This window comes from Halichoeres trimaculatus, unplaced genomic scaffold, assembly GCF_033239565.1.
Source record: "Halichoeres trimaculatus isolate MK-OKI-2021-1 unplaced genomic scaffold, fHalTri1.1 fHalTri1_scaffold_19, whole genome shotgun sequence".
NCBI lineage: Eukaryota > Metazoa > Chordata > Actinopteri > Labriformes > Labridae > Halichoeres > Halichoeres trimaculatus.
This window is the reverse complement of record NW_027437197.1, coordinates 22,095,243-22,118,207: the sequence shown is the minus strand read 5'-3', so window position 1 is coordinate 22,118,207 and position 22,965 is coordinate 22,095,243. Positions and strand designations below refer to the sequence as shown.

General features: G+C 40.1%; 1 protein-coding gene across 5 annotated transcripts; it reads left to right on the top strand.

The window, feature by feature from the left end:
• Positions 1 to 790: 790 nt before the first annotated feature.
• Positions 791 to 21,499, top strand: bin1a (bridging integrator 1a). 5 transcript variants are annotated; one of them, XM_074694544.1, is made up of 20 exons: positions 791 to 1,124; positions 2,045 to 2,125; positions 2,364 to 2,418; positions 2,570 to 2,664; positions 3,219 to 3,314; positions 4,896 to 5,006; positions 5,116 to 5,208; positions 5,306 to 5,391; positions 5,557 to 5,632; positions 5,951 to 6,006; positions 7,272 to 7,313; positions 8,072 to 8,141; positions 9,957 to 10,079; positions 10,323 to 10,412; positions 12,852 to 12,872; positions 15,565 to 15,888; positions 16,356 to 16,409; positions 18,171 to 18,260; positions 18,350 to 18,451; positions 18,540 to 21,499. In XM_074694544.1, exons 1-20 carry the CDS (start codon positions 1,038 to 1,040, stop codon positions 18,639 to 18,641), a joined length of 1,854 nt encoding a protein of 617 aa, XP_074550645.1. In that variant the 5' UTR covers positions 791 to 1,037; the 3' UTR covers positions 18,642 to 21,499. The 5 variants fall into 5 exon arrangements, with proteins under 5 accessions (XP_074550645.1, XP_074550646.1, XP_074550647.1 ...); XM_074694545.1 differs by lacking the exon at positions 7,272 to 7,313; XM_074694546.1 differs by lacking the exon at positions 10,323 to 10,412.
• The last annotated feature ends 1,466 nt before the right edge of the window (positions 21,500 to 22,965 follow it).

Genomic DNA, 22,965 nt, shown 5'->3' with positions numbered 1-22,965 from the left:
GAAAACAACTCGCTCAGTGTTATCTACAATCAAGTTCTCATGATGTAAGACAATGGCGCCATCTACTGGAAAGTAAACGGGCAATTTATGGTACCCTAACACAGTTAAGAATCCAGAAAAAAAAACATGCAAAAGCCTGCAGTGACATGTAGCCATGGTTAGAGCTGTGGACCGGAAATAAAACCAAAATTATTTTAAAGCAGTATTACCCCAAAAATAAAGTAAAATAAAATATAAAATAAGAAAATGTGAAAAAATATATAAATAAAAAGGGAAGGTGATCATTTGTAGACCTGCTTTTAACTGAAGTTACATTAGGAAAAACAAACATCTTTCTTTAGATTTTTGCTTAAGATTACTGCCTTATTGGTCCTTAATAATCTCCAGTTGATGAGCAGTATTTCATGGCACTCCGTGTGTTACGTAACGACTGAGCAGATGTGTCTTCAAGGCGTGAGCACTGCGCATGCGTGGGTTTATACAGACTGTTAATATTATTTTATTTTGCCAATGCACTGTCTCAGTTTTTTCTTTTTTGTAAATTATTATAAATGATCACCAACTAACTGTACTGTTCATTTGAAAGACCTGTCAGGGGTTTAAAACCGGTTTTCTTGCTCAAGTGTTAATTACCTCCAGGAGTCAAAATATTTTTTCCTGAAGTCCAAAAATCCTGATTAAAACGTGGATTACTTTGCGTCTTTCTTCTTTAGTGTACCAGTAATGCTTGTGGTGCTGTATTGTGCGGTTTTCCTGTACGCACAGCGGCGTCTGTACCTTTAAGAGCATCTCTGACAGCATCCTCCTCTGACACGGACGCGCACACAGCAGCTGAACATTTGAGAATACAGCTTAGCCTTCTGCCCTCACATCTCCCGATAGATCTACCCTGAAACATCACACGATTACATCCACATCCTTTATTTCTCCAACGGACATTGATGCATTTGACTCATCGGTCACCGTAGCGGTCCCTCCGATCGTTATTGCTTTCATTCCCATCATCTCCGCATCCAAAGACTGATCTGCGCTTCAAGATGGCTGAGTTGAATTTGGGGAAGGGTCTGACTGCAGGGAAAGTAGCCAGCAACGTTCAGAAAAAACTAACGAGAGCCCAGGAGAAGGTGAGAGCTGTTCGGTGACTCGTTAATATGTGTGTGAAATGGATACCTGGGCCTTAGAGCCTCGAAGCAGCAGTGCTGCATCCTCTAACGAGGCGCAGTGTCGCATCACGACATGACAATAATCATGGCAGGGTTGCTGTATTTGGGGATGGGGATGTCCACTTTAAAAACACAGCTTCTAATGTGTCAATGTCATGCAGCGGGCACACTCATATTGCGGTGGGATGCATGTTACCGACGGCCTGCTCATAATTTATCCCACAACTGCTGTGGAGCTGTCACGTGAGGTTATTATCTGTGTGTACAAGTCAGTGTGCACTGTACGAATAATGACAGCAGGAACATCCTGCAAGCAGAAAGCATGATAGTAAATATAAGCCATGCTGCAATGTGTGTCGGTGAGTAATATGAGGCCTAGTTTCTGCGTCTGTGCACCTGCGCGTTTGGCATTTGATAAAAGTTAGGGGGCGCTATTTAACTATCATAACGCATTAAACCCTGGAAGGCTGTGGAGGGGAAGACAGAACCAAGACAGGGGATTTAAGCCCTGTAAACAAAGTGTGGGTGGCATATGCACGTCTGTACACTATTGGCAACACGTGTAATAGTAAAAAAATAATAATAATCATGTGCTGCATGAATGCATTTACCTACAATATGGTTTCTAAGTTGCTTTTGCTGTATATCACATCATAACATCCAGTGTAACATTCCAAGTTTATTGTGTGTTAAATTCTGCTTTTGCATCTTATTCATTTGACCCATATAGGTAGAAAAAAAAATCTCTCTATAAACATGGAGAAAGATGTTAAAAAGGCTGAAAGTTATCCCTTAAAGTGAAAAAAAAAACTGTTTTTGTTGCTTACTGTAGCTGTATCATTTTCACATTACTAATAACTTATAATTCCTTTCACACACAGGTTCTTCAGAAGCTTGGCAAAGCCGATGAGACCAAAGACCTTGCGTTCGAGGAAGGAGTGATCAACTTCAACAAACAATATGTGAGTACTGTTCAGTGAGTGACACTGCATTTTACAGTCGAGTCACGTTCTAAAAATCTCAAAAAATCAATGTGCTATTGACTGATGATGGCAAAAACATGCTACAAACACAATATGGGAGACATGTTTGTTCGGACTCTGATAGTGCAGGCTCATCAGGCTTGTAAATGTAAAGTAAATGTCTCAGAACATCACTTTTTGTTTTGTAACTGTGTCATTTTTTGTGTTTCACCCCCAGGCTGAAGGTAGCAAACTGCAAAGGGATCTAAGGGCGTACCTGGAGGCAGTGAAAAGTAACACACACATACACACACATACACACAACCCATTATAAAAACTGTCTCATTGGTATGCAGAATTCTATCAAGCCACATTTTTTCATCTTGTCCTGAGCACACCCACAGAATCTCCACTGATGCTGATTGTGTGATTTATTTTTTTTAGCGATGCATGAGTCCTCCAGAAATGTGCAGGCATGTTTGGCGGACATGTACGAGGACCACTGGTACGGCAAGAGAGAAGTGGATTCCATTGTGGAGGTCAGACACCCCTTCATAGAGGTCTTTTAAATGCAGACAGTGCCTGCAAGTGTGAGGGTGTGAAGACAAGCTGGAGGTCAAAACCACTTTGTTGTATTATATATTAGGTGATTGAGTGCGTTTCGTGTGTATGTGTGTCGGTTTGGCTCATGCTAGCTTTATTCATCACAGTATCCTCTTTTCCAAGGGTAAACAGCTGAGTGTGGGATTTTTCTGTCCTCTTCTTCACACCAGAATTATGCCTCATTGAGTCTTCCTTCGACCTAATTGAGATCGTTGTCAAAATTACTTTGGATTAATGGTTATCTTCTGCCAAAGATCTACGAGCTAGCAACAGGAAATACTGCAATCAGCGAGAGTGCAATCAGTGTATTCTCAATTTAGAAACAGAACTACAAGCCAAGAAACGGCAGAGAGCTGCCGAAAGGTTCTCAACACTAATAGAGGGATAGACACAGAAAGAGGACCATTACAATTAAAAGAGCTTGGCAAGCAGTCACTTTGATTTTATGTGTGTTTGTGATGGTGTGCTGTCGTGTTCATTTATGCTGCAGGACTGTGACGTGCTGTGGACAGACTACCATCAAAAGCTGGTTGATCACGCTCTCATCTCAATGGATACTTACCTGGGCCAGTTCCCTGATATCAAGGTGAGGGTTGATGGAGACCTGCAGAGTTTTCATTTTCATAGTCAAGACAGCAAAATATCAGCTTTATTTTTTTCTATGTCTTTTGTTATCTTTTTATTTCTTTTCTTTACTTTTATTTATCCCTTGGGAGAAGGAGTGATTTTTTTCCACTTTGAATCATGCTATATATATACAGACACCCACAAACAGCACAGAAACATGCACAGGTGAGGGGAGCAGTGTGAGGATACTGCCAACCTGAGTTGGGTGTTCTGTGCTTTGCTCAAGGGCACTGCCACAGTGCTCAGAAAATTCTTCTTACACCTTCACAGCTATCGGCCCAATTCTGAATCTTGGTCTTGGTTCATGCCAAGACTCGGACCAGCGACCCTTTTGTTGCCAAGCCAAGTCCTTTGAGACTCATTTGCTGTCCCCCAGTTACACTACGTGACTGGGGTCAGATTAAACTTCATCACTTGTTTGAAATGCGCTAAGGTAACATGGATCCAAATGGATATCATCGTTGTTGTAGTCACTCCTGCTGCATAGCAAAAAAAAAAAAGTAAAACAAGAGAGCATCATGTAGCATTGAAATACAAGATATAAAGTGTATACATGGTGAAATGCAAAGAAAAATGTTAAATTTCCAATATGGCGTACATATTAGTTGGAACCACGAGTAAATATGTAAGTTGCATACACAAAGGATTCCAAGAATCTGCTTGCTTTACATTTTCTTGTTCATTTCTTATAAAGACTTCACGTTAGATCACAGTAAAGTCCAAACAGCTGCATTTTACCATCAGTGTTTGAATAAGGTAATATATCTTGCAGCCTTTTGAGTCTTTGACTTGTTTTCTGGCCAAAGCTGTCAGCCAATCCTTTTTTGTCATACATGTCTCAACTTTAATGTCTCTTTTATTCTGTTCCCTGTGTATTCAAACTTCCTTCTGTGTTTCTGCCAAGCGGCAACCTCTGGTCTAAGAATAGTAGACAATGCGGAAGTGCTAAAATCTGCTGTTTCTCGAGTGTACGCTTGAGGCTGGCTACGGGGTACCGGAAGTCACATTCTCACCAAGCCAAAAAAAGGCATTTTCAAAGCAGAAATTACATTTTTATAGCCTAGTTCAAAAAATGTCTCTTGCCTGAGTCGCTAATTTTACTATCAGCACCCACTGTACGAGGAGTGATTTTTTCCTGACTATGTCCATGTTTTTTACAGTCTATGGTTTCTGCTGATGTATTTCAGTCAGTCACCACAACTCTAATGTATGGTACTTTTCCACTAATAGTCGAAGAACTATTAGAAATGGTTTTCTTGTTGTTTACTATTTAGATTTCTAACTAAAACTAGGATTTTGCCACTGTGTCAACAGTTAGCCAAAACTATTTTTTTCGTATTTCGATGTTATGCATGGTATCAGGTTGTCTGTGCTTTACATTTCAACAGCATCAAACACACACTACCTGAGTACTTTGCATCAGTATAAACACACTTAGCCATATACTGTTAAAAACCAACAAACAAAAAATTCCAGGAAATTTGATTTGATGATCATAATCAGAAAAAACTGTGTCTTATTAATCATTTCTTTCATTCAGGCTCGTATAGCAAAGAGGGACAGGAAGCTGGTGGATTACGACAGTGCCAGACACAATTATTCTGTCACACACAAGACCAAGAAAAAGGACGGAGGCATTAAAATCACCAAGGTAATATAAAATCACCCTAGTATTTGAAACAGAGGAACACATTGAACTGAGGGACATACATACAAATGTGCTTCATGATCCCATGTTTAACTTGGTGTCTGTCTTTCAGCCTTCCTCTTTGTTGGAGAGAGCCACTCCAGGCTGGGCTCAGGGTATCTTGTCTGCACATAATGTCGCTCAGAGCAGTCTGTCCAGGAGCCAGGTACAAGAAAATCTCACACACAGACACTCACAGACAGACACAGACATACAGCCCAGAATCAATCACAGCCTTTTGTGTGGATGTCTGTGTGTCTCAGGCAGAGGAAGAGTTGGAGAGAGCCCAGAAGGTGTTTGAGGAAATAAATATTGACTTACAAGAGGAGTTACCTTCACTGTGGAACAGGTCTGTATGTGTGAGCATCAGAGTGTGAAAACTGGTTTTCCTGTTAATGGATTGCTGCTATAACCATGTTTCACTTACATCTGTGCTACATTTACCCTTAAACAGGACACTCAATGAAGTCGAGCCACTAACTCAATCAATACTCTCCCTCTCTGTTCTCTGTAGTCGGGTCGGGTTTTACGTCAGCACCTTCCAGAGCTTGGCTGGTTTTGAGGAGAAGTTTCACAAGGAAATAAGCCGGGTAGGAGTTAATGCTGAATGTAGATAAAAGACCAGACAAAACAAATTGATTCAGAGATCAGATATCAATTGATGAGAAAGGCAGATGAGGACAGTTTGTCAGCATCAGCGACGCTGCTTTTGTGCACATGAAGAGGAATCATTTCCTGCCCTTTATAATTTTAAACCTGATGCAAAGTCTGTGAATACTGTTAATACTCCCAATGAATTTGGACACAAATGAACATGTCATGGACTGTGTACAATAATCATACAATATTTTATTTCTGTGAATGTATGTATTATAATGATCCCACATGGTGTTTTTTCCTCTCTGCAGTTGGATCAGGATTTGTATGACATCTTGGTGAAATTGGAGGGAACAGACACAACCAGGTTAGTGAGCTATTCTCATCCCCCTATAACTTATCCCAGGATAACTTATTGACAATAAACTAAACTAAACTGAAAAAGACTTTTTACATCATAATTTCATCTTTCTTTTTCTTTAAAAAAAAAAAAAAATCAAAATAGACACGTGTAGGAGAAAGTGGTACTTAGTGGCAGGGCTGAGACGCCTTCCAACCGTACAACTATTCTTCGTGTTTATCTTCCAATTACAAAAAAATAAAATATTTTTTTTAAAAAGGAAACAAAAAACATAACCACTAGATTTTAGCTGTTTATCAGCTGTTTGAAGCCACGTGAAGTATTTTAGAATGCATCAACTCCGCCATCATTTACAAATAAGGGCCTGTGTCCACTAACGACTTTGATTTCACTGTTGCTCACCGTTGCCATGTCATGAAAGTTTTTTTAACGAGTATGAATGCTTCACAATGGCTTTTATTTGATACAATTTTAAAAGAAAAGAGTAAAATCAACAGTCAAACATGGTGTAAAAACATTAACAGCAGATTTAGAACTGAAAATCATACCCTCTAAAATATCTGGTTTTCTTCTCCACAGCTTGGATCGCTGAGATTTTTTTTAAAATAAGTTAATATAAAAAGTCCCACTCTGTCTTGATTTGTCTAAATAACAATAAAGAACAAAATTAAACAACAGAGCAAAAAAAAGACGAGAGCTGTGGTGTCCAAATAGTTTTTTCATCCTAGAGCACAAAAAAAATGCAGTAAATGGACACAGACCCTGAATCTTTTGAGTGATACATACATATAATTAAACTTTGGTGAGTTTGGTTCATTGTTGTTGAATTAGCTGTAAATTTAGAGGTTTGATTCTAAATAATAGAAGTTTTTGTTTCTGTTTATTTATTCATTTTTCTGAACACAAGGTAAGAAGTCATAAAAATGTTGTTAGGGTCAACAGATGTACCTGTCCCCTCCAGAAGTAGATTATTGTAATTCAAGCATATCTTGCTGTGAAGAGGTTCTTCAACGTTTTTCTTGTTGTTGAGGGTAAGCAGAGTGACATGGCTAAACTATTTATACTTGCTGTCTTATTTAAGTTGCAATTAAAGTACACTTTGTTAAAGGAACTGTTATATGGATAGCAGTTATAGTCACAGCATCAGGTTCTTCTTGCCTTTTCTGAAACATTGAAGTGATTTGTTAAAGCACTTTACGTCAGATCAAAGCTAAAGGAAACAAAGTTCATGGCATGCATTAACCTGGAGCCACCCTGAACCCTCCTTACAGAAAGACAGGTAGCCGCGGCGCCTCATCAGGAGCGAATAGGAGGTAACCAGCAGCAAATGTGGTAACAGTGGTGACGAAGAACCTGTCTGTCTGTCCAACTGACCTGTCTGTCCAGCTGTCTGTCAGTCAGCCTGCAGGCTTGGGAGAAAAAAAAGAGTGAACTAGTGCTTGGTTTGGTTGTGCAAGTAGAGTCATCGACACACTGATCTGGGAGTTTGGCACCTAGAGCTGCAGATATTGACCAGTTGAGTAAACCTGAATGTTTAAGGCTGCACCAGGCAAGAAAACACACAGGCGTGTGTTATTGGAGTATGGTAGATGGCTTGATCAGGGAAACATTTCCTATTCTGAGTTATGAAAATGTCAAAGTTTCATAAATTGCCTGGTATAGTCGTGAATTGCAGGTTTTCCAAACTTGAAATATCTACAGATCCGGGGCTGCTTCTGAATGCTCTATCACTGCTCGCTCATGAGGATGTGGAGGACACAAGAGAAGCCTGCTTGCATGGGATGGAGGGAGGAAATAGAGAGGAAAGGAAATAGAAAGCACTCACTTACTTTTCTTGCATGGTAGCTCTTGCAACTAAAACTTCTGCGTGGACTCTTGTAGAGCATGCCGTCCTACTTCTCAAGCTGTGCAAGCTTCTAGCTGCTCTTTTAACCTTTGCCAGACTTTCTTTCTCACTGCTTGCCGTTCTTATTTGTACTTTCTCTGTAATTTGTCTTTTTTACTGTTTTGCCCTCCATCTCTCCTTTTCTCTTTCCTTTTTTCTCTTTCTCTCTGTCTGTAATCCACTCAGTGGGAGAGATGCATCCAACCACACTCTCAGGCCAGGAGGACCTCCGCCAATCCCCAAATCTCCATCCAAGGTAAACCCACTCACACTCAAGCACTCAGGCTGTACCTTGCCTAAGTAATAATATTGATAATGAATCATACATCTTAATTATGGACGCTTTTCAAGACACCTAAAGTCACCTGACTAAACAAAGAAATAAGACAGAGCATGCATACAGAGTGCTATAACACTAAACCAAACACTGAGTATGCAAGTATGCAATGAATCTGCAGTTCTAGGGACTTCGAACTTGGATGAGAGTCAGGCTGGGATAGGTTGGGGAAAAGCGTTAAAAAAACCAGAGGGCTGCAGGGCTGAATGCTTAAGATCTTATAGTGGTGAAATGAGTATAAGGTTAAGAGAGGAGCATGGAGGAAGGAGATGTGAGAGTACCTGTAGGTGTGATTTGACAGACAGCAAGTAAAGTTTTTAGAGGATAGGGGTGATTTGGTGGCAGCTGAGTTTTGGACCAGTTGAAGTTTATGGAGAGGTTTATGAGAAAGAGCAGAGAAGAGAGACTTACAATAACCAATACGGGAGGTAACAAACCCTGTTTCCACCAAGTGGTTCAGTTCGGTTCGTCTCAGTACAGCATGCATTACATGGAGTTTCCGCAGACTAATCCCAAGACAGATTCCCAAATAAGCGAGACGAGCTGTCCCACTTTTTGGGACTCTTCCGTTGGGGTGCCAGACTAAACCGATCTGATCCTGGAAGGTGGAGCTACAACACTGCAGTCTATTGATTAATCAAAAGGATGGTCACTTACCTAGCAACAGCAGCTTCTCCTCACCGCACAAAACCTTCTCTGAAACAGAGCTTGAATAATCTTTGTAACAAATAGCCACATGCTTATCACAAAGAGGACAGATTGCTGGATGTCTCCCCTTGCTGCTCTTTGTTTACTGTGTTGTGTTTTTCTTTTTTGTTGGATTTATTAGCAGGGTACACTGTGTGGTATTGCTATGGCATCATGCTGTTATTTATCTGATGCAGCCATCGGCATCCAGCTTACATGCTGCTTTTCTCGAGGGGGAACGGTTGGCTGTGGAAATGTAAAACAGGACCAGGCTTAACCGAGCTAACCTGTACCAAATCGTACTGTTCTAAAGTGAACTGCTTGGTGAAAACGGGGCTAAAGAGTTACTTCAGCAGGAAGTTTTGAGAACCAGGACTTCATTAAATACATTACAGTTAGGAATGGGTACCTTTCACCTTTGAAACAATACGGTACCAATGCCTGGTACCTGGTAATCGGTACAGGTACTCAACGGTACCAATTTTTGGTACTTTTTTGGCTGTATGCAGTAAAAAAAGAAATCATTTTGTTTAATAATAAAATATATATATATATATATATATATATATATATATATATATATATATATATATATATATATATATATATATATATATATATATATATATAATTTAACATGTTTCCTCTTCAATAAATAACCTTGCAATGCTGTACTGTAGTATGGAAAATTGCCTACTCTTCCACTCCCTCACTGTCACAAGGATGCACTTAGGTACCTAAGCATGGTACCTTTTGATTTCACGTGAATCAGTACCCGGTACTTTTGACAGAATTCAGTTGGTACCTTTAAAAGTATCTAATTCGGTACCCATCCCTAATTACGTTTGCTAAGTCTCCTTTCATTGCTCATAGCTGGTTGTTGTTCCTCTTGAAACCTCACTGAAACACATCTTACAAACTTCTGTTGCTGATGTTTGGCAGATTTAGGTAATTTTCTCTGAAGTTACAACATTCAGTGGCAACAGAAATAAAATTGAAGGCTTTGATTTCGAATGCATTGTTCACAAACTCTCTTTTCCATCCCAGCTCCGGCCAGCAGTGCCTCCTCCACCAAAGGTGACGCCATCCAAGGAGATGAAAGCAGAAAACATCATTGGCATGTTTGATGCTGCAGCCACTCCTAATATCAGCGTCACCTCACCGACAGAGGTTAGTGAGCAGCAGCTGTTCAAAAACAACCAGAACTCTTCCCTTTCCACTTTTGCTTTCCTGGACAGGTCAGAGCCTTTTAGGTCTCCCTCTTGTGGCCTGTCTCCCTGTTCTATTCTATTCTATTCTATTCTATTCTATTCTATTCTATTCTATTCTATTCTCCTTGCTGTTCTGTTCCTGTCTTCCTCCCTCCGTTGTACCCATTCAGCCAGTGAGTCCTCCTATCCCTGTTGTTGTCAGTTTGACAGTCCAGCAGTGAGCAACCTGTTGGACATGGACCTGGACTCTTTCAGTGCAGCAACCAAAGCCCCCACGGTCACAATCACACAGGTGGACAAATAAAAGCATGAAAACATAGATCGTAGAGACCTTTCACTGCCAGACATGCCAAGCTTTCCAAGAGATGCATCTCATACAGAAAGTTTTCATTTCATGTATCAGTCTAAGTGGGCTCTGCAGGCCTGTTTTTGATTGCAGAGCATCCCCAGTTGCCAGCACAGTTATGAAACTTAATAAATCTCAAACTAAGCTTTGAGCAGTCTGGATGAAAATGAAACTCCTTGAAAAGCTTGGCATAGTTTGAGGTGTACCTCTGCTCTGCTTTTTTCCAACTTACCAAACAAGAGGTGGCATGATGATCTGTGGAAACCTGCTTTTTAGAAAACACTTCTTCCTGCTTCAGCACCGTCCACAGACCACTTATGGCATGTCCTGTAGAATAACACCCTGCTCTGCTCTAACGTCTTTTTCTTCAGAACTGTTCAGTAGTGTGTAGTTATAGGTCAGGGAATGATATAAGTTGAATTTACTTTATGGGAGTAATAACATTTTGTTTTCATTCATTAGAAATTAAGTCAGTACAGGGTTGTAACATGGCACGTAACCTTCTTTACATCTTGACCAAAATAGTTACCAAATGTATATAACACAACAGGATGACCTGTAGAAACATGTTTTCACTTATTGGCTATAGCAGAGTCAAAAGAAAAAAATCTCTACTTGGATCATGGATTTAAAGAGGGGGTATTATTAAGATCTGTACACGATCTTAATGAGACTAACTGAAATACGGATCTTCTAACTGGTCTGTAACACGTTGGAGGGCCTCAAACACCAAGGTCTGCCCATGGCACTGCTGCCGACACACCTCCAGGGGGTTGGCCAATCAGAAAGAACAGAGTTTGTGGAGTAAGGAGGATAATAGAGGCTAAGGTTAGGTTTTTGTAAGGGGCTGTGAGGAGTTTGAAAGAGATCTAGAAAAAAGTCTTCCTTCTTGATATATGCCTGATCGTAATCCACACTTAAAAATGAGATTATCAGCACCAATAATGCTGGTTACAGGTTATTTTAAATTGCTACTTCTTAGCTTCCAGTTTAGGTCATCCGGGACCGGCATATCTAGGTCTCTATGACAACACCATGCCGGCTGACAAAGTTTAGCAGAGAGAAGAGAGATCTGTGTTTTTCTCTGCTGAAAACGATTTCTGTGATTAATTTTGTAGTGATGGTGGACACAGGAGCCTAACCGTCAGACAGAAAAAGGACAGAAGAGCAGAAGAAAGCTAAACAGGAGAGTGATAGCACCCGAGCTAAAGGCTAACACAATGGCTCAACTGTTTGTGATAATGTTCATTCCAACCCACAGTCAGCAGTTATTCTGCAGTGGTCTGTTCAAACATAAGAGTCTATCAATAAAATGAAGAGTGAGGTTATGTTAGCTCTGCTTGGTAGATGACTGGCAGGACATAACCAGGATTCACTAACGTTACACAGTACTGACATGTCTTAGAGCACCGGGCTGCTAGCTGTGCTAGATATAACAGCTACTAAACTACTTACAAACTGACAGTGTTTACTTGTTTTCACATTAGCCTACAGGGCTAATGGGTCGGAGCACTGGGCTGTCGATAGCACCACATATAGCTTGCTACTACAATGTTTGCTTGATGTCACGTTTCAAACTATAGCGCAACGTAACCTTACCTCTGCTCGTTGTATTCAGTAAATAGTTGACTTGATCAAAGAAAATTTGTTTTGATTTGATCTCCTTTTAATTCCAAAACAAACACACCTCACTACAAGTAATTTACAACAGTGTGCGGAGACTCAGGGCCACAAGGCGGCGATGGAGTGCAATTAAAACAGATCCTCTTCATAGCATCTTTAAACACAAGCATGAGAAAAACATGTTTTTTTTTGTCTTTGTTTAGCTACATCTCAGGTAAGGCAACTACTGGGGTACCCGAAGGATAGTATAAGGCCATTAATAAAGCACATTACCCCTCTTTAAAATGTGGCTGTATTGGAAGTCTAAAGAATTTGAAGATCCTGCTGGGGACCCAAGGTTTGTGTTAATTATGGTGCCCCCTGTGGACAAAGTAGTGCCTTTTCTCTCTGTTGATCTTGCCTGTGCACGCTCAGTTGGTTCTAAAACAACATAAAAACAAATCTTAACCTAGGATTTATAATATCATGACTTAGTTTGCCCACTCGGAAGGGGAATGATAACACCATATAGAGCTTTTTTTTCAAATTATTTTTAACTCTTCTCAGGTCAGTATTTATCTTCTTTTGCCTCTTTTACACTCTTAAGCATTGTTATTGCCTGAACCTCTTTCTCTGCTGGAAATCTTCTGCTCTGGGCTTGTAGTTTTATAGCATGGGACCTGCACTGGAAATTTCTGACTGAATGCAGTGGACAGTAGCCTCAACCAAAGCCATGCTAGGGTTTTCTTTGTCTTTTAACTCTGTTCTTTTTTTCCCCCACAGCCTGCAAACTGGGACTCATGGGTAAGTGTGTCATTCTCATCCGTATATGCAAATACATCAATCACTCTTCAGAAAATGTTTTCCTGTGGTCAAAGTAAGCATCTATTCACATGTTGATGTTAACATATATACGTCCTATGAAGCCATCGTATACCCCATTCTCATTCTGCATGCTGCTTCATAACCAGAGTTTGCACGACATATGGAAGTCATGCTGGATTTTTAAGCCATCTTTTGGTTCTGTGTTGTTTGTGTGTCCCAGATCTGTTTGTGCGTTGTCTTTGTGTCTGCAGTGCTTTATGTGACAACACTAAACACTGAGGAGATGGTTGTACAGCGCAAATAGAACGTGGGATTTTGCAAAGGTTAATTCAGTTTCAAATAAAATATACTTCACAGATATTACATCAAGTGTAATACGCCAGGAGATATTTGTAACTGAGTTAACCTCCTTTGTTTCTGTTTCTCCTTGTGTGTTCACATGTTGCACAACATCTACATGATGCACCATGTGACACACAAGGAAGAGTTTTGTTGTGGAAGTTGAGTGAAGTTGCTCATGTTTCAGTGGGAAATCAAACACAGCGAGTGGGCAACTTTCTTGCAACTCTGCATCCTGACCATCGACTAACTTTTTGTTCATCGTTACCGCTGTAAGAGAGACGTGTCAGACAAACGTGCAGTCTAACTGTACTGGAGCTTGAGGCTAAGCAGTGATAGCTCAGAGTGAAATGACACCTCTACTCTTACAAAGTGTCCTTCCTCTTCCTCTTCTTCTTCCTCCATTTGAGTATAGCTGTGGGAAAACATACCATGCTCGCAAACCCCAAACAGAAGATCCAACATCTTTTTTTCTGATGGGAAAAGGCTGACAGTTTTTGAGTTTCTGCCTTCTGCTGCCACCCTTCCCTATCTTCATCTGCCTTTTACTTTGAACCAAACCCTCTCTGCAAAGATCTGTGCACCTGCATCTTTCTGCTTGGGTCAGATGATGAGATTTTTGTTGACTTCCAAAAATGCTGAACTGACATTAAATGTTTCTATGGCATCTTTTACCCCTGTTCCCCTCATACTTTGAAAACAGCTTCTCTCCCCCTTCACGGTTGTAGCTCTTGGGCTAATTCACATTTTTAACATCTCTGCTAAGGACATTAATAGGTTTAGCATGCTTAGATTTGCCAACAAATTTGGAACATAAATAGTGTGTTGGGACCACAGGGCAAATCTTTAGATCAGCCAAGGCTGGCAACAAACTAAACAATACAAACCAGATTTAGGGCCTAGTTTTCCACCCTATGTGACCTGCCAACGTTGACTGCCCTTGTGTGCGTGCTAATTCTCCGAGAGTCACATTTAATCAGAAAAGTAATTTTTGAGATCTCATGTCCTTAGAATCATTACTGATAGTGCTATTGATTTGTTCAATGTATGCTGCCCTCTTCGCCAGGTCACCCTGTAAAAGAGATCCTGATTTCAATAGGTGTTTTACCTGGTTGAATAAAGGCTAAATAAAAAAAAGTCACATTAAAAATCAGTTAAGTCGGACTTTATTTTAAAAATTAGTTAAAGGGAGGGTCTGCAGGAATTTTCGTTGCTTGTTAGTAAACACAACATTCAACAAACTGGGCTCCTCCTCCTTGGCTCAGTGCCAGCAGCAGCACACACCCACAGCCTCCAAACGCATCCTGTTTCTACCTGGGAGAGACTCGAGAGCCGTGCACCTGACTTGGTATGTTAGCACAAGCTAATCACGGGTATTTGACATGTAACTGGTTAGCATAAATTCAGTTTACGTCGCCCTTCATCCCATGCTGCACTCCAAGTTCTGACAGCGAGTGAAAGTTGAGCCAAGCTTCACCCCTCATTTAGAAAAAAAGTTGTATCTGTATTGCGTTTCATTTCACTTTGGTTGTGTTTTTCTTTCTCCATGCTATGTTCACTATTGTAGCTGCCCAGTATAGCTTCTTCTACTTGCTAATCAACACGCAAAGTTACTTGCACACTTGGTGCTTTGTGACTGACTGATGTAACCACACTTACTCTCTGCCCAGAATCATCCCTACACAACCAAAACATCAACTTACAGTCAGAGGAGGGGGTCGAGGCAGACACAGAAACTGACACACATGTATAGAGGCACAGAGGAGACAATTACACAGGATTATTCCTGTACAAGTCGACACTTCATTTTTTAGGAAAATCCTGCAGACTCTACCTTTAAGATCCAGCAGTCATCTAGTGAGTATCTGGCTTAAGCAAATGAAACAAAGTGCTTCTGAAAGTAACAAGAATCTGAAGGCCATGTATCTAATTACTCCTGACATGAATTAGTGTCTCAGTGGCCTGTGTCTAGTCTAACGCTTATGCATCTCAATGTACGAGATACAGTCAGGTCATATTTCTGTTAATTTATCAGTTGATCAGTCATAACAATGAGCTGCAAATTTTTAAATAAAAAAAAAATCCCATTTCTCTTGCCCATCAGAGTTTTTTTCTGTCACTCGTTTTTGTGACCCTGCCCATAATTACCCAAAATGCCTTTCGAGTATTCTTAACCCTGATGGCCCCTGCTCTTAGACAGCTTGACCCTTCCTTTCCATTTTTTTCCCATAAAAGTTCCTCAGCCATTGATTTCTGAAGCCCTTGTAAAACACCCAAGATAAAACATGTCTTTTGACCTCTGACCCCTTGAAACCCGACCCTTGCCCCTCAGCCTGAGGACAGTGGAGCCCAGGAAGAGGATACCCAGCAGGACTATGACCCAATGGCAGCTGCCGCAGATGGCTGGGGAGACGACGGCTCACAGCCTGTACGCTACGACCCCATAGCGGCTGCCTCTGAGGGCTGGGGGGATGACGGGAGCAAACCGATTCGCTATCAGGAGGAAGAGGTGGATTACCAGGGCCAGCAAGCTCATTATGACCCAGTGGTTGAGTCCCAGAAGGGCTGGGACGATGATGAGCCAGCGGCAACAGAGGTGCCGGATGAAGCAGCTGAGGAAGTAACACCTGCTGCTGCTGAAGATGAGGAGGGTCAGGTAACTACAGAGAGGAAAAAACGGAGAGATGCATCTGGACGAAAACGGTGGATGCATCGGTTTGGAGGTGGAGGTTTGAGCATGAGGTGCTGGAAAGGAAAACATGATGTAGAGATAAATTGTAACTGAAAGGTGGAGAAAACTTGAGGCGGGCAGATTTAGGATGCATCTGGAACAGGAGCACGGATGCATCAAGCTGAAAAGTTGAAAGAGAAGAGTAAATAGTCATAACTCCACACTCACTGTGTTGCTGCACAAAGCTTAACAAATATAACAAATGTGTTTTAGTGTCAGGCTTACATGTATTAGTCATAACTTTGTTGTTGAGGCTGTGTGGTTTGTCTTTTGTCTGTCTTTGTCTCGTTTGTCTCCTCTTCTCTTTCTTTTCTTACTCCTCCCTGGTTATTTAATCTTCCATCTGTCTCAGTCTCTGACCTGTCTCTGTATTCATGTCTCTGTGCTCACAGGGTGAGTCGGCAGCAGCTGCTGCAGAAACAGAAGAAGAAAAAGCAACTGAGGAGGTGAGTGCTGAAAAACCACTGTAACATGCAGAACTGTTAAGATTTAAAAAAGGAATCAGAAATACTATATTGATACCTGAAGGGAAATTGCTTACAATTCAGTTTCATCCATTCTGAGAAACATAGAAAGACAGTAACATACACTGCCTGGCCAAGTATTTGATATTTCACCTAGATCTTTATTGATGATGGTAGAGTCTGACCGCTGTCAGTTAGCAATCAGTGAGGCTAACCAGAAAAAAAGGCTTCAGTTTGCTAGGGAGCATAAAAATTGGATTCTGGAGCAATGGAAGAAGGTCATATGGTCTGATGAGTCCAGATTTACCCTGTTCCAGAGTGATGGACCATCAGGGTAAGAAGAGAGGTAGATGAAGTGATCACCCATCATGCGTAGTGCTTACTGTCCAAGCTTGTGGGGGCAGTGCTATGATCTGGGGTTGCTGCAGTTGGTCAGGTCTAGGTTCAGCAACAGTCTGTGCTCAAAGAATGAGGTCAGCTGACCACCTGAATATACTGAATGACCAGGTTATTCCATCAATGGATTTTTTCTTTCTTGATGGCACGGCCATATTCCAAGATGACAATGACAGGATTCATCAGGTTCAGATTGTGACGTCATTTTCACATGGATTGGCCTCCACAGAGTCCAGACCTTAACCCCATTGAGAATCTTTGGGGATGTGCTGGAGAGGGCTTTGTGCAGCGGTCAGACTCTACCATCATCAATGAAGATCTTGATGAAAAATTAATGCAACACTGGATGGATTGTGACATTGCAGAAGCTTAACGAAACAATGCCACAGCAAATGCGTGCCGTAATCAATCAAACAATCAAACTTTATTTGTATAGCACTTTTCATACAGGACTTTGTAATACAAAGTACTTTACATCGAAAAATAAAATAAAATGAATTAACAAGAAGTGGACTAAAAAGCAGAAAATTACATAATTGAATAAAATGAAAACATAAGACCCCTACAATCCCCTCCCCCAAATCACATTCAGTATACACACTCACTCAAACACACAAAGACATAAAAAGGAAATTCTGACAGAAAACAGAATTAGAGGACTGAGGAAATGCCATCTTGAATTAAAATAAGGAAACACAGACGCTAAAACTAAATAATCATTGATTGATAAAAAAAAAAAATACTTGAAAATACTAGAGGGTAAGATAAGTAAATTTGTAAATACATACATAAATGAACAATATAACAATATAAAATAAAAGTTGGATAAATAATTTGGTAAAATGAGAAAGTGTAACACCAGGTGCATAAAAAAACTAACTTAAATTGGATAATAAAAGGAAAAGCATTTAACAAAGAATAAAATTCTAATCAAAAAATCTGAACTGAAATGTAGAAATAAAACAAAATAAAAGGGTTAAAATAAGTTAAAACACAACATAAAATAACAATAAATACAATCATCTAAAAGCCAGATTAAAGAGGTAGGTCTTGAATTTTCTTTTTAAAATAACCAAAGCTAAAGGTGTACCAACGAAACATGAGATTGTATGCCCTTTTTTTGGTGGTGACGTTTTTTTTGGCCAGACTGTATATAACAGGGGGAGGAAAGGAGCGGGTGAACTAATGGGGCAGCCAGCGTGTGCAGCTGCCAGTTTCATTAGATGTGCAAAAGAGTACAAGAGGGAGGAAGAGGCAAAATAGCAAATACAAATTTTACCAATACCATGGTTTCAAAATTAAAGATAGTAACAGCTACACTTAAAGAATTTCCTCTTTTTTTTCCAGGCACCTGCAGAAGCAGAAGCCGCAGCAGCAGCAGAATCAACAGAAGCAGCAGCAGAGGATACAGATTTGCCACCTGGCTTTTTGTTCAAGGTACCAACAGGATAAAGAGCTCAAGCATGTTAATAACAGCCCTTAAAAGTTCTTTGTGTGAATTTAGATTTTGGATATTTGTGTTTTAGGTCCAGGTGATGCATGATTATGCTGCCAACGACACGGATGAACTGGAGATGAGTGCTGGCGATGTTGTGCTAGTAGTCCCCTTTGACAACCCTGATGAACAGGTACACGCTCATATACATACATGGATTACTGGTTACTGTGAGGGAGACGTGAGATGAGATACATATGTACTTCCTTCTTTGTGTTCAGGATGAGGGCTGGCTGATGGGAATGAAGCAGGATGACTGGAAACAGAACAAAGAAAACGCCGCCAAAGGAGTATTCCCTGAGAACTTCACCCAAAGGCTGTGAGATAGGAGGACAGGACGTCATTCCAGCTTCCTTCTCAGTGTCTCTCTTTCTCTTCGCCTCGATCTTTCCTTCCCTTTCTCGCCCTGATACTGTATCTTCAAAAGGACTTTGGCCATAGAAGCAGAGCTGTCACAGCCCTGGCTGAAATCGTGCATTTCTAAGGTCTGCTACACTGTGCAAAAAGTAGATCTTGGCATTTCTGTGGATTTCTGCCAACATTAACACATCACAGATGTAGCCATTCCACACGTCCCACTCCTTGTTAAGACCCTGCTGAAGGTAGGGAATGCTGATCATGTAGAGTAGATGCAGGGATGGGTACCTCTGCAATGGCTACCACTGTAACTGCAGAATGTTTTAATTGTACGTCATGGCTCATCATAAATTCTCCAAGGCACTATCATAACACAGAAAGTCTACATACTAGATGAACTTTGAAAACAAAGAAGATAATGCCACGTGTAGCAGTGTGGTGTGAGTCCTTAAACTGTTTTTTAAAGGGTGAGCGCGTGAAATTGCTAAACCAGGTAACAGGAAGTTAAACACAGACTGGGTTCAGTCCTCCCAAAGTTAGAAATCTCATTTAGAAAAATTATACGAGAAAAAAAACCCAACCCTCATCAAATTTACATCATTGCTGCAACTTTCGTAGCCATCAAGTTTTTTTTTAAAAGGGAGCATTAAGATTTTTGTATGCTGGTGGATCAGGGCCACAATGAAGACAAAAAGCTGGGGAATACTTGTTATGACTATATTGTTATGATTAACTTATGATAATTTAAAAACTTTATTTTTGGAAGTTCTGTATCTTTTCTAAACTTTAATCATCTTTTAAAACTAGATTTTCTTTCAATCTTTTATTTTGAAAGGGCAACTGACAGAGACAGGAAATCTAGTGACACAGAGCAACTGAGCTAAATCGGCTCCCTCATTTTTTCTTTTTTTTTAATTATTATCTTTGGAGTCTCCACTTGTGTCTGTTCAACTTTGTCGATGGCTTACTTCAGTTCTGAGCATATCTAATTAGATTTATTGTAATTTACCTTCAGATTACAGATGTGCTGTCTGCCCAAGACAACACACCCACTTTTAAACTTACCATCTTATTTACTCGTGAAACATGGGCCAATGGTTGTTGTGTTTGTTTGAATTAGTGGTTTTTGGTCCTGTGAACCCAAAATCAACCAGATAAATATGCAGTTTACCAGTCATGTGACACCAGCCGTGTCAAAAGGCGGCTGAAATGTAATATTGAAATGTTTTTAAAATGAGAACAGAGATATTTGTCTTTAAATAGAGAGTGAAGAAAAAACATGAATGTTTTGATTTTGGGACATTCATGGTTTTTATCCCCCTTGGTGTGAGTTTTTGTGGAGTGGGCATGAAAAGGAACTTAGTTTACTTTCACTGGATTCCAAATATGCATTAGCCAGGCCTGCTTCATGAGCTAGCCGACACTACAGCAACCAGAGCTGCGACTGGTAGTATAATCCCTAATGCTAATCAAGTATCCGATAACAGAGCCAGCCTCATCCAGTCAATAAAAAAGTGTGCCGAAAACGATTCTTCCGTTTGCAGAGAGACGACTTCACTCAAATGCAGATGATTCAGAATATGCACCAGAGCAACTTCTTTTATTTTTCTATGCTGCCAAGCAATGATTACATATAGCCTAATGTAACTATGTCAAAATAATTGCCAACTTATGAAGTAATGGAGTGTTTTGTACTTCTGTCAGGTTTACTGCTCTCAACATAGCCGCTTACTGTAGGTAGTTCGATCTGTCTCACGTTCAGTCGGTGAATGATCGACTGACTGTGAGATGGCGCCACATCCAGTCTTTCATTCAGTCACAACTCAGAAGATAGTCACAGTTATCATGATGTTATTAACATGTAATATGCGTGTGAGAAAATGCCTGTGTGTGGGTGTGTGTGTGTGTGTGTGTGTGTGATGTATGCGTGTGTTTGTGAGTTGTTTGAAAACATAAATTCTTTATCTATAGGCTATTGTTATTGGACGATGTTACCACCTATCTACCTACCAGGCAATGAGGTCGTCCATTTTACAGAAGGTTTTTTCTCATTGGATGAAGACCTCCAAACAGATCTGGGTCTTTTTTCCACTGGCTGGTATTATGGTTCCAGGTGTTCTTGTGCATTTGTTGTGTATAAGTGTAATTTTGCCAAGCTGTGATGACAGATACATATTCTATAAAGACATTCATATCTGTATGTGAGTTACTGTGAGCATGCTGACTTCCCATGTGTCGTTGTGTGAACACCCTTAATTTACGGCAATGATACTTTGGTCACTTTTGAGGCAGTGTAAACAGGCCCTTTTTATTTATATCTAATTTATGATAGTATTTTTGTTTACCTTAGTAACGAGGTTGGTGGGCTGTTACATATTCTTTATTTTTCCACCATTCCCTCTCGAATCAGTCCTGTTATATTCGCTGATTGTCCATCAGCCTTGCCTCAAAATGTTGCCGGAGTATCGTGGTCCAAACAGAGATAAATAGAATTGCATGGAGACGGGACACATAGAGAAATTTTACAAACCCTCAGACTCAGGTGGACAGGTTTTTGTAATGGTTTTCAGTATTTTACCACTTGACAAGTGCATGATCTTTTTCATATAAGTGTAAAAGGCCTCACGTGAAGGCATCACCTGCAGATATACACACACCAGTCACTTTCATATTTTTATTTTCAGACATGGTGGTGAGTGTCTCACTTGGGTCTGCTTCTCTATCTGTTCTGATGGATCAGTCTCCTGCAATGAGTTATGGGATACGACAAAATGTTTTTCCTGTACCTAACTGACCAATAATAATAAAGATTACTTAGAATCTCTGATCTTCTGCTGATCTTTTCCTGAAGTGTTAAAGTCCAAGATAAGGATGAAACTAGATGTCCTTACTTGGATGTCTCTTTTATCACTAGGTCTTTTTGCATGTAACAACTTGTCCAGCAGGTTGTGCTGTGACCCAGGACTTCTTTCGCATCCCAATAAGAAGAAAAAACATTGAGGCATCATGTGGTGGAAACAGAAGCCTGGCTGTGTGCTGCTGTCCGTGGTACTGAAACCAACCAAGCAGCCCACCCTGTAACCACAGCTCATGCTGTATCCACATTGTTCAAGCTGACCCATCATTTATGAGACGTACGGTTAAAAGCTTTAAGCCCCCATTGTTCCTGGTACCAAAATAGTGCTTCTCTTCCAGAAAGCATTGTGCAAAGGAACTTGACAGACTTCAAACCCAAAAAGTATTCCCTGGTTTTGCAGAGACAAACTGAGATGAATTAATATTCCTGTAAAACTGTTCAAAGTGGTAGTAAAGAAAGCACAAAGTATTCAAAGTTTAAACAACTTTATGTTTCAAATACAAATCGTATGCAAACAGTTGCTGAAAATAATATTAGTTAACAATATTTTCTAAAAATATATCTTTAAATAGTCTCTCCAAAAATAGCTCAATATACATATGTGACAAATCTTTTAGTAAGCATATAGAGTAAGGCCTTAGAGTTCCTAGATATTCAACAAGTGTCAATGAGAGGATGCTATAAACTACAACATGAGCCACTCATCACATCTTCTTCCTGTTCTGTTCTTATCCAACACATCTGTATCTCTGCCACTGTGATTGAAATCTTTGGTGATAAATGAATTACAAAAAAAAAAAAAAAAAAAAAAGAGACCATGCAAAGGACAATAATTAAATAACTTACTATTAACGATTAAAGAGATTTTCTGTTTATTTTCTAACTCAACATATTTACGCAGCAGCCAGAGTTCTCTGTGTCAAGCTGAAAATGGAAAGCTCATGCTGTTATAACACTAAGGTTAGGGTTAGTGGAATGAATCCAATATATTCAGTTTACCAGTTATTTTCATAAGCAAAAAGAGATAGCGGCAAACATTTAAAGGAGCATTACGCCCTACTTTCCTGTAAAACATCTACTGATAACTACTTCAGTGATTTTTTTTTTTTTTTGCAAAAGCCAACAGGCTAATGGAGCTCTTACTTTAATGTGTGAAAGTTGTAAACCAAGCCAGGATTAGCTCACATTAGCTGTTGTGTTGTACCCTTAAGCCCTTAATTATCAACTGTTGTATTACATTTTGAAATATTAGCAACTACTAAACATGATGAATTCCCAATTTACTCTTTTTGCCAAACAGCACCCTCAGCCAAGAAGTGTCTACTGTTACCTAGTATTAGCCAATGGATTATTAAACATGCTAGGCTTGTTTTACCTTTACCTTAATTTTGTCATTTTGTCTTTTCAGAAGCTAATTGCAGGGAAAAAAAATA

Bases quoted from the DNA above. Each gene is read 5' to 3' on its own strand.
- bin1a (XM_074694544.1), top strand. From the start codon at position 1,038: ATGGCTGAGTTGAATTTGGGGAAGGGTCTGACTGCAGGGAAAGTAGCC. The intron at 10,080-10,322 runs GTTAGTGAGCAG...TGTTGTTGTCAG, and splicing joins GCGTCACCTCACCGACAGAG to TTTGACAGTCCAGCAGTGAG. The intron at 18,261-18,349 runs GTACCAACAGGA...TTTGTGTTTTAG, and splicing joins CACCTGGCTTTTTGTTCAAG to GTCCAGGTGATGCATGATTA.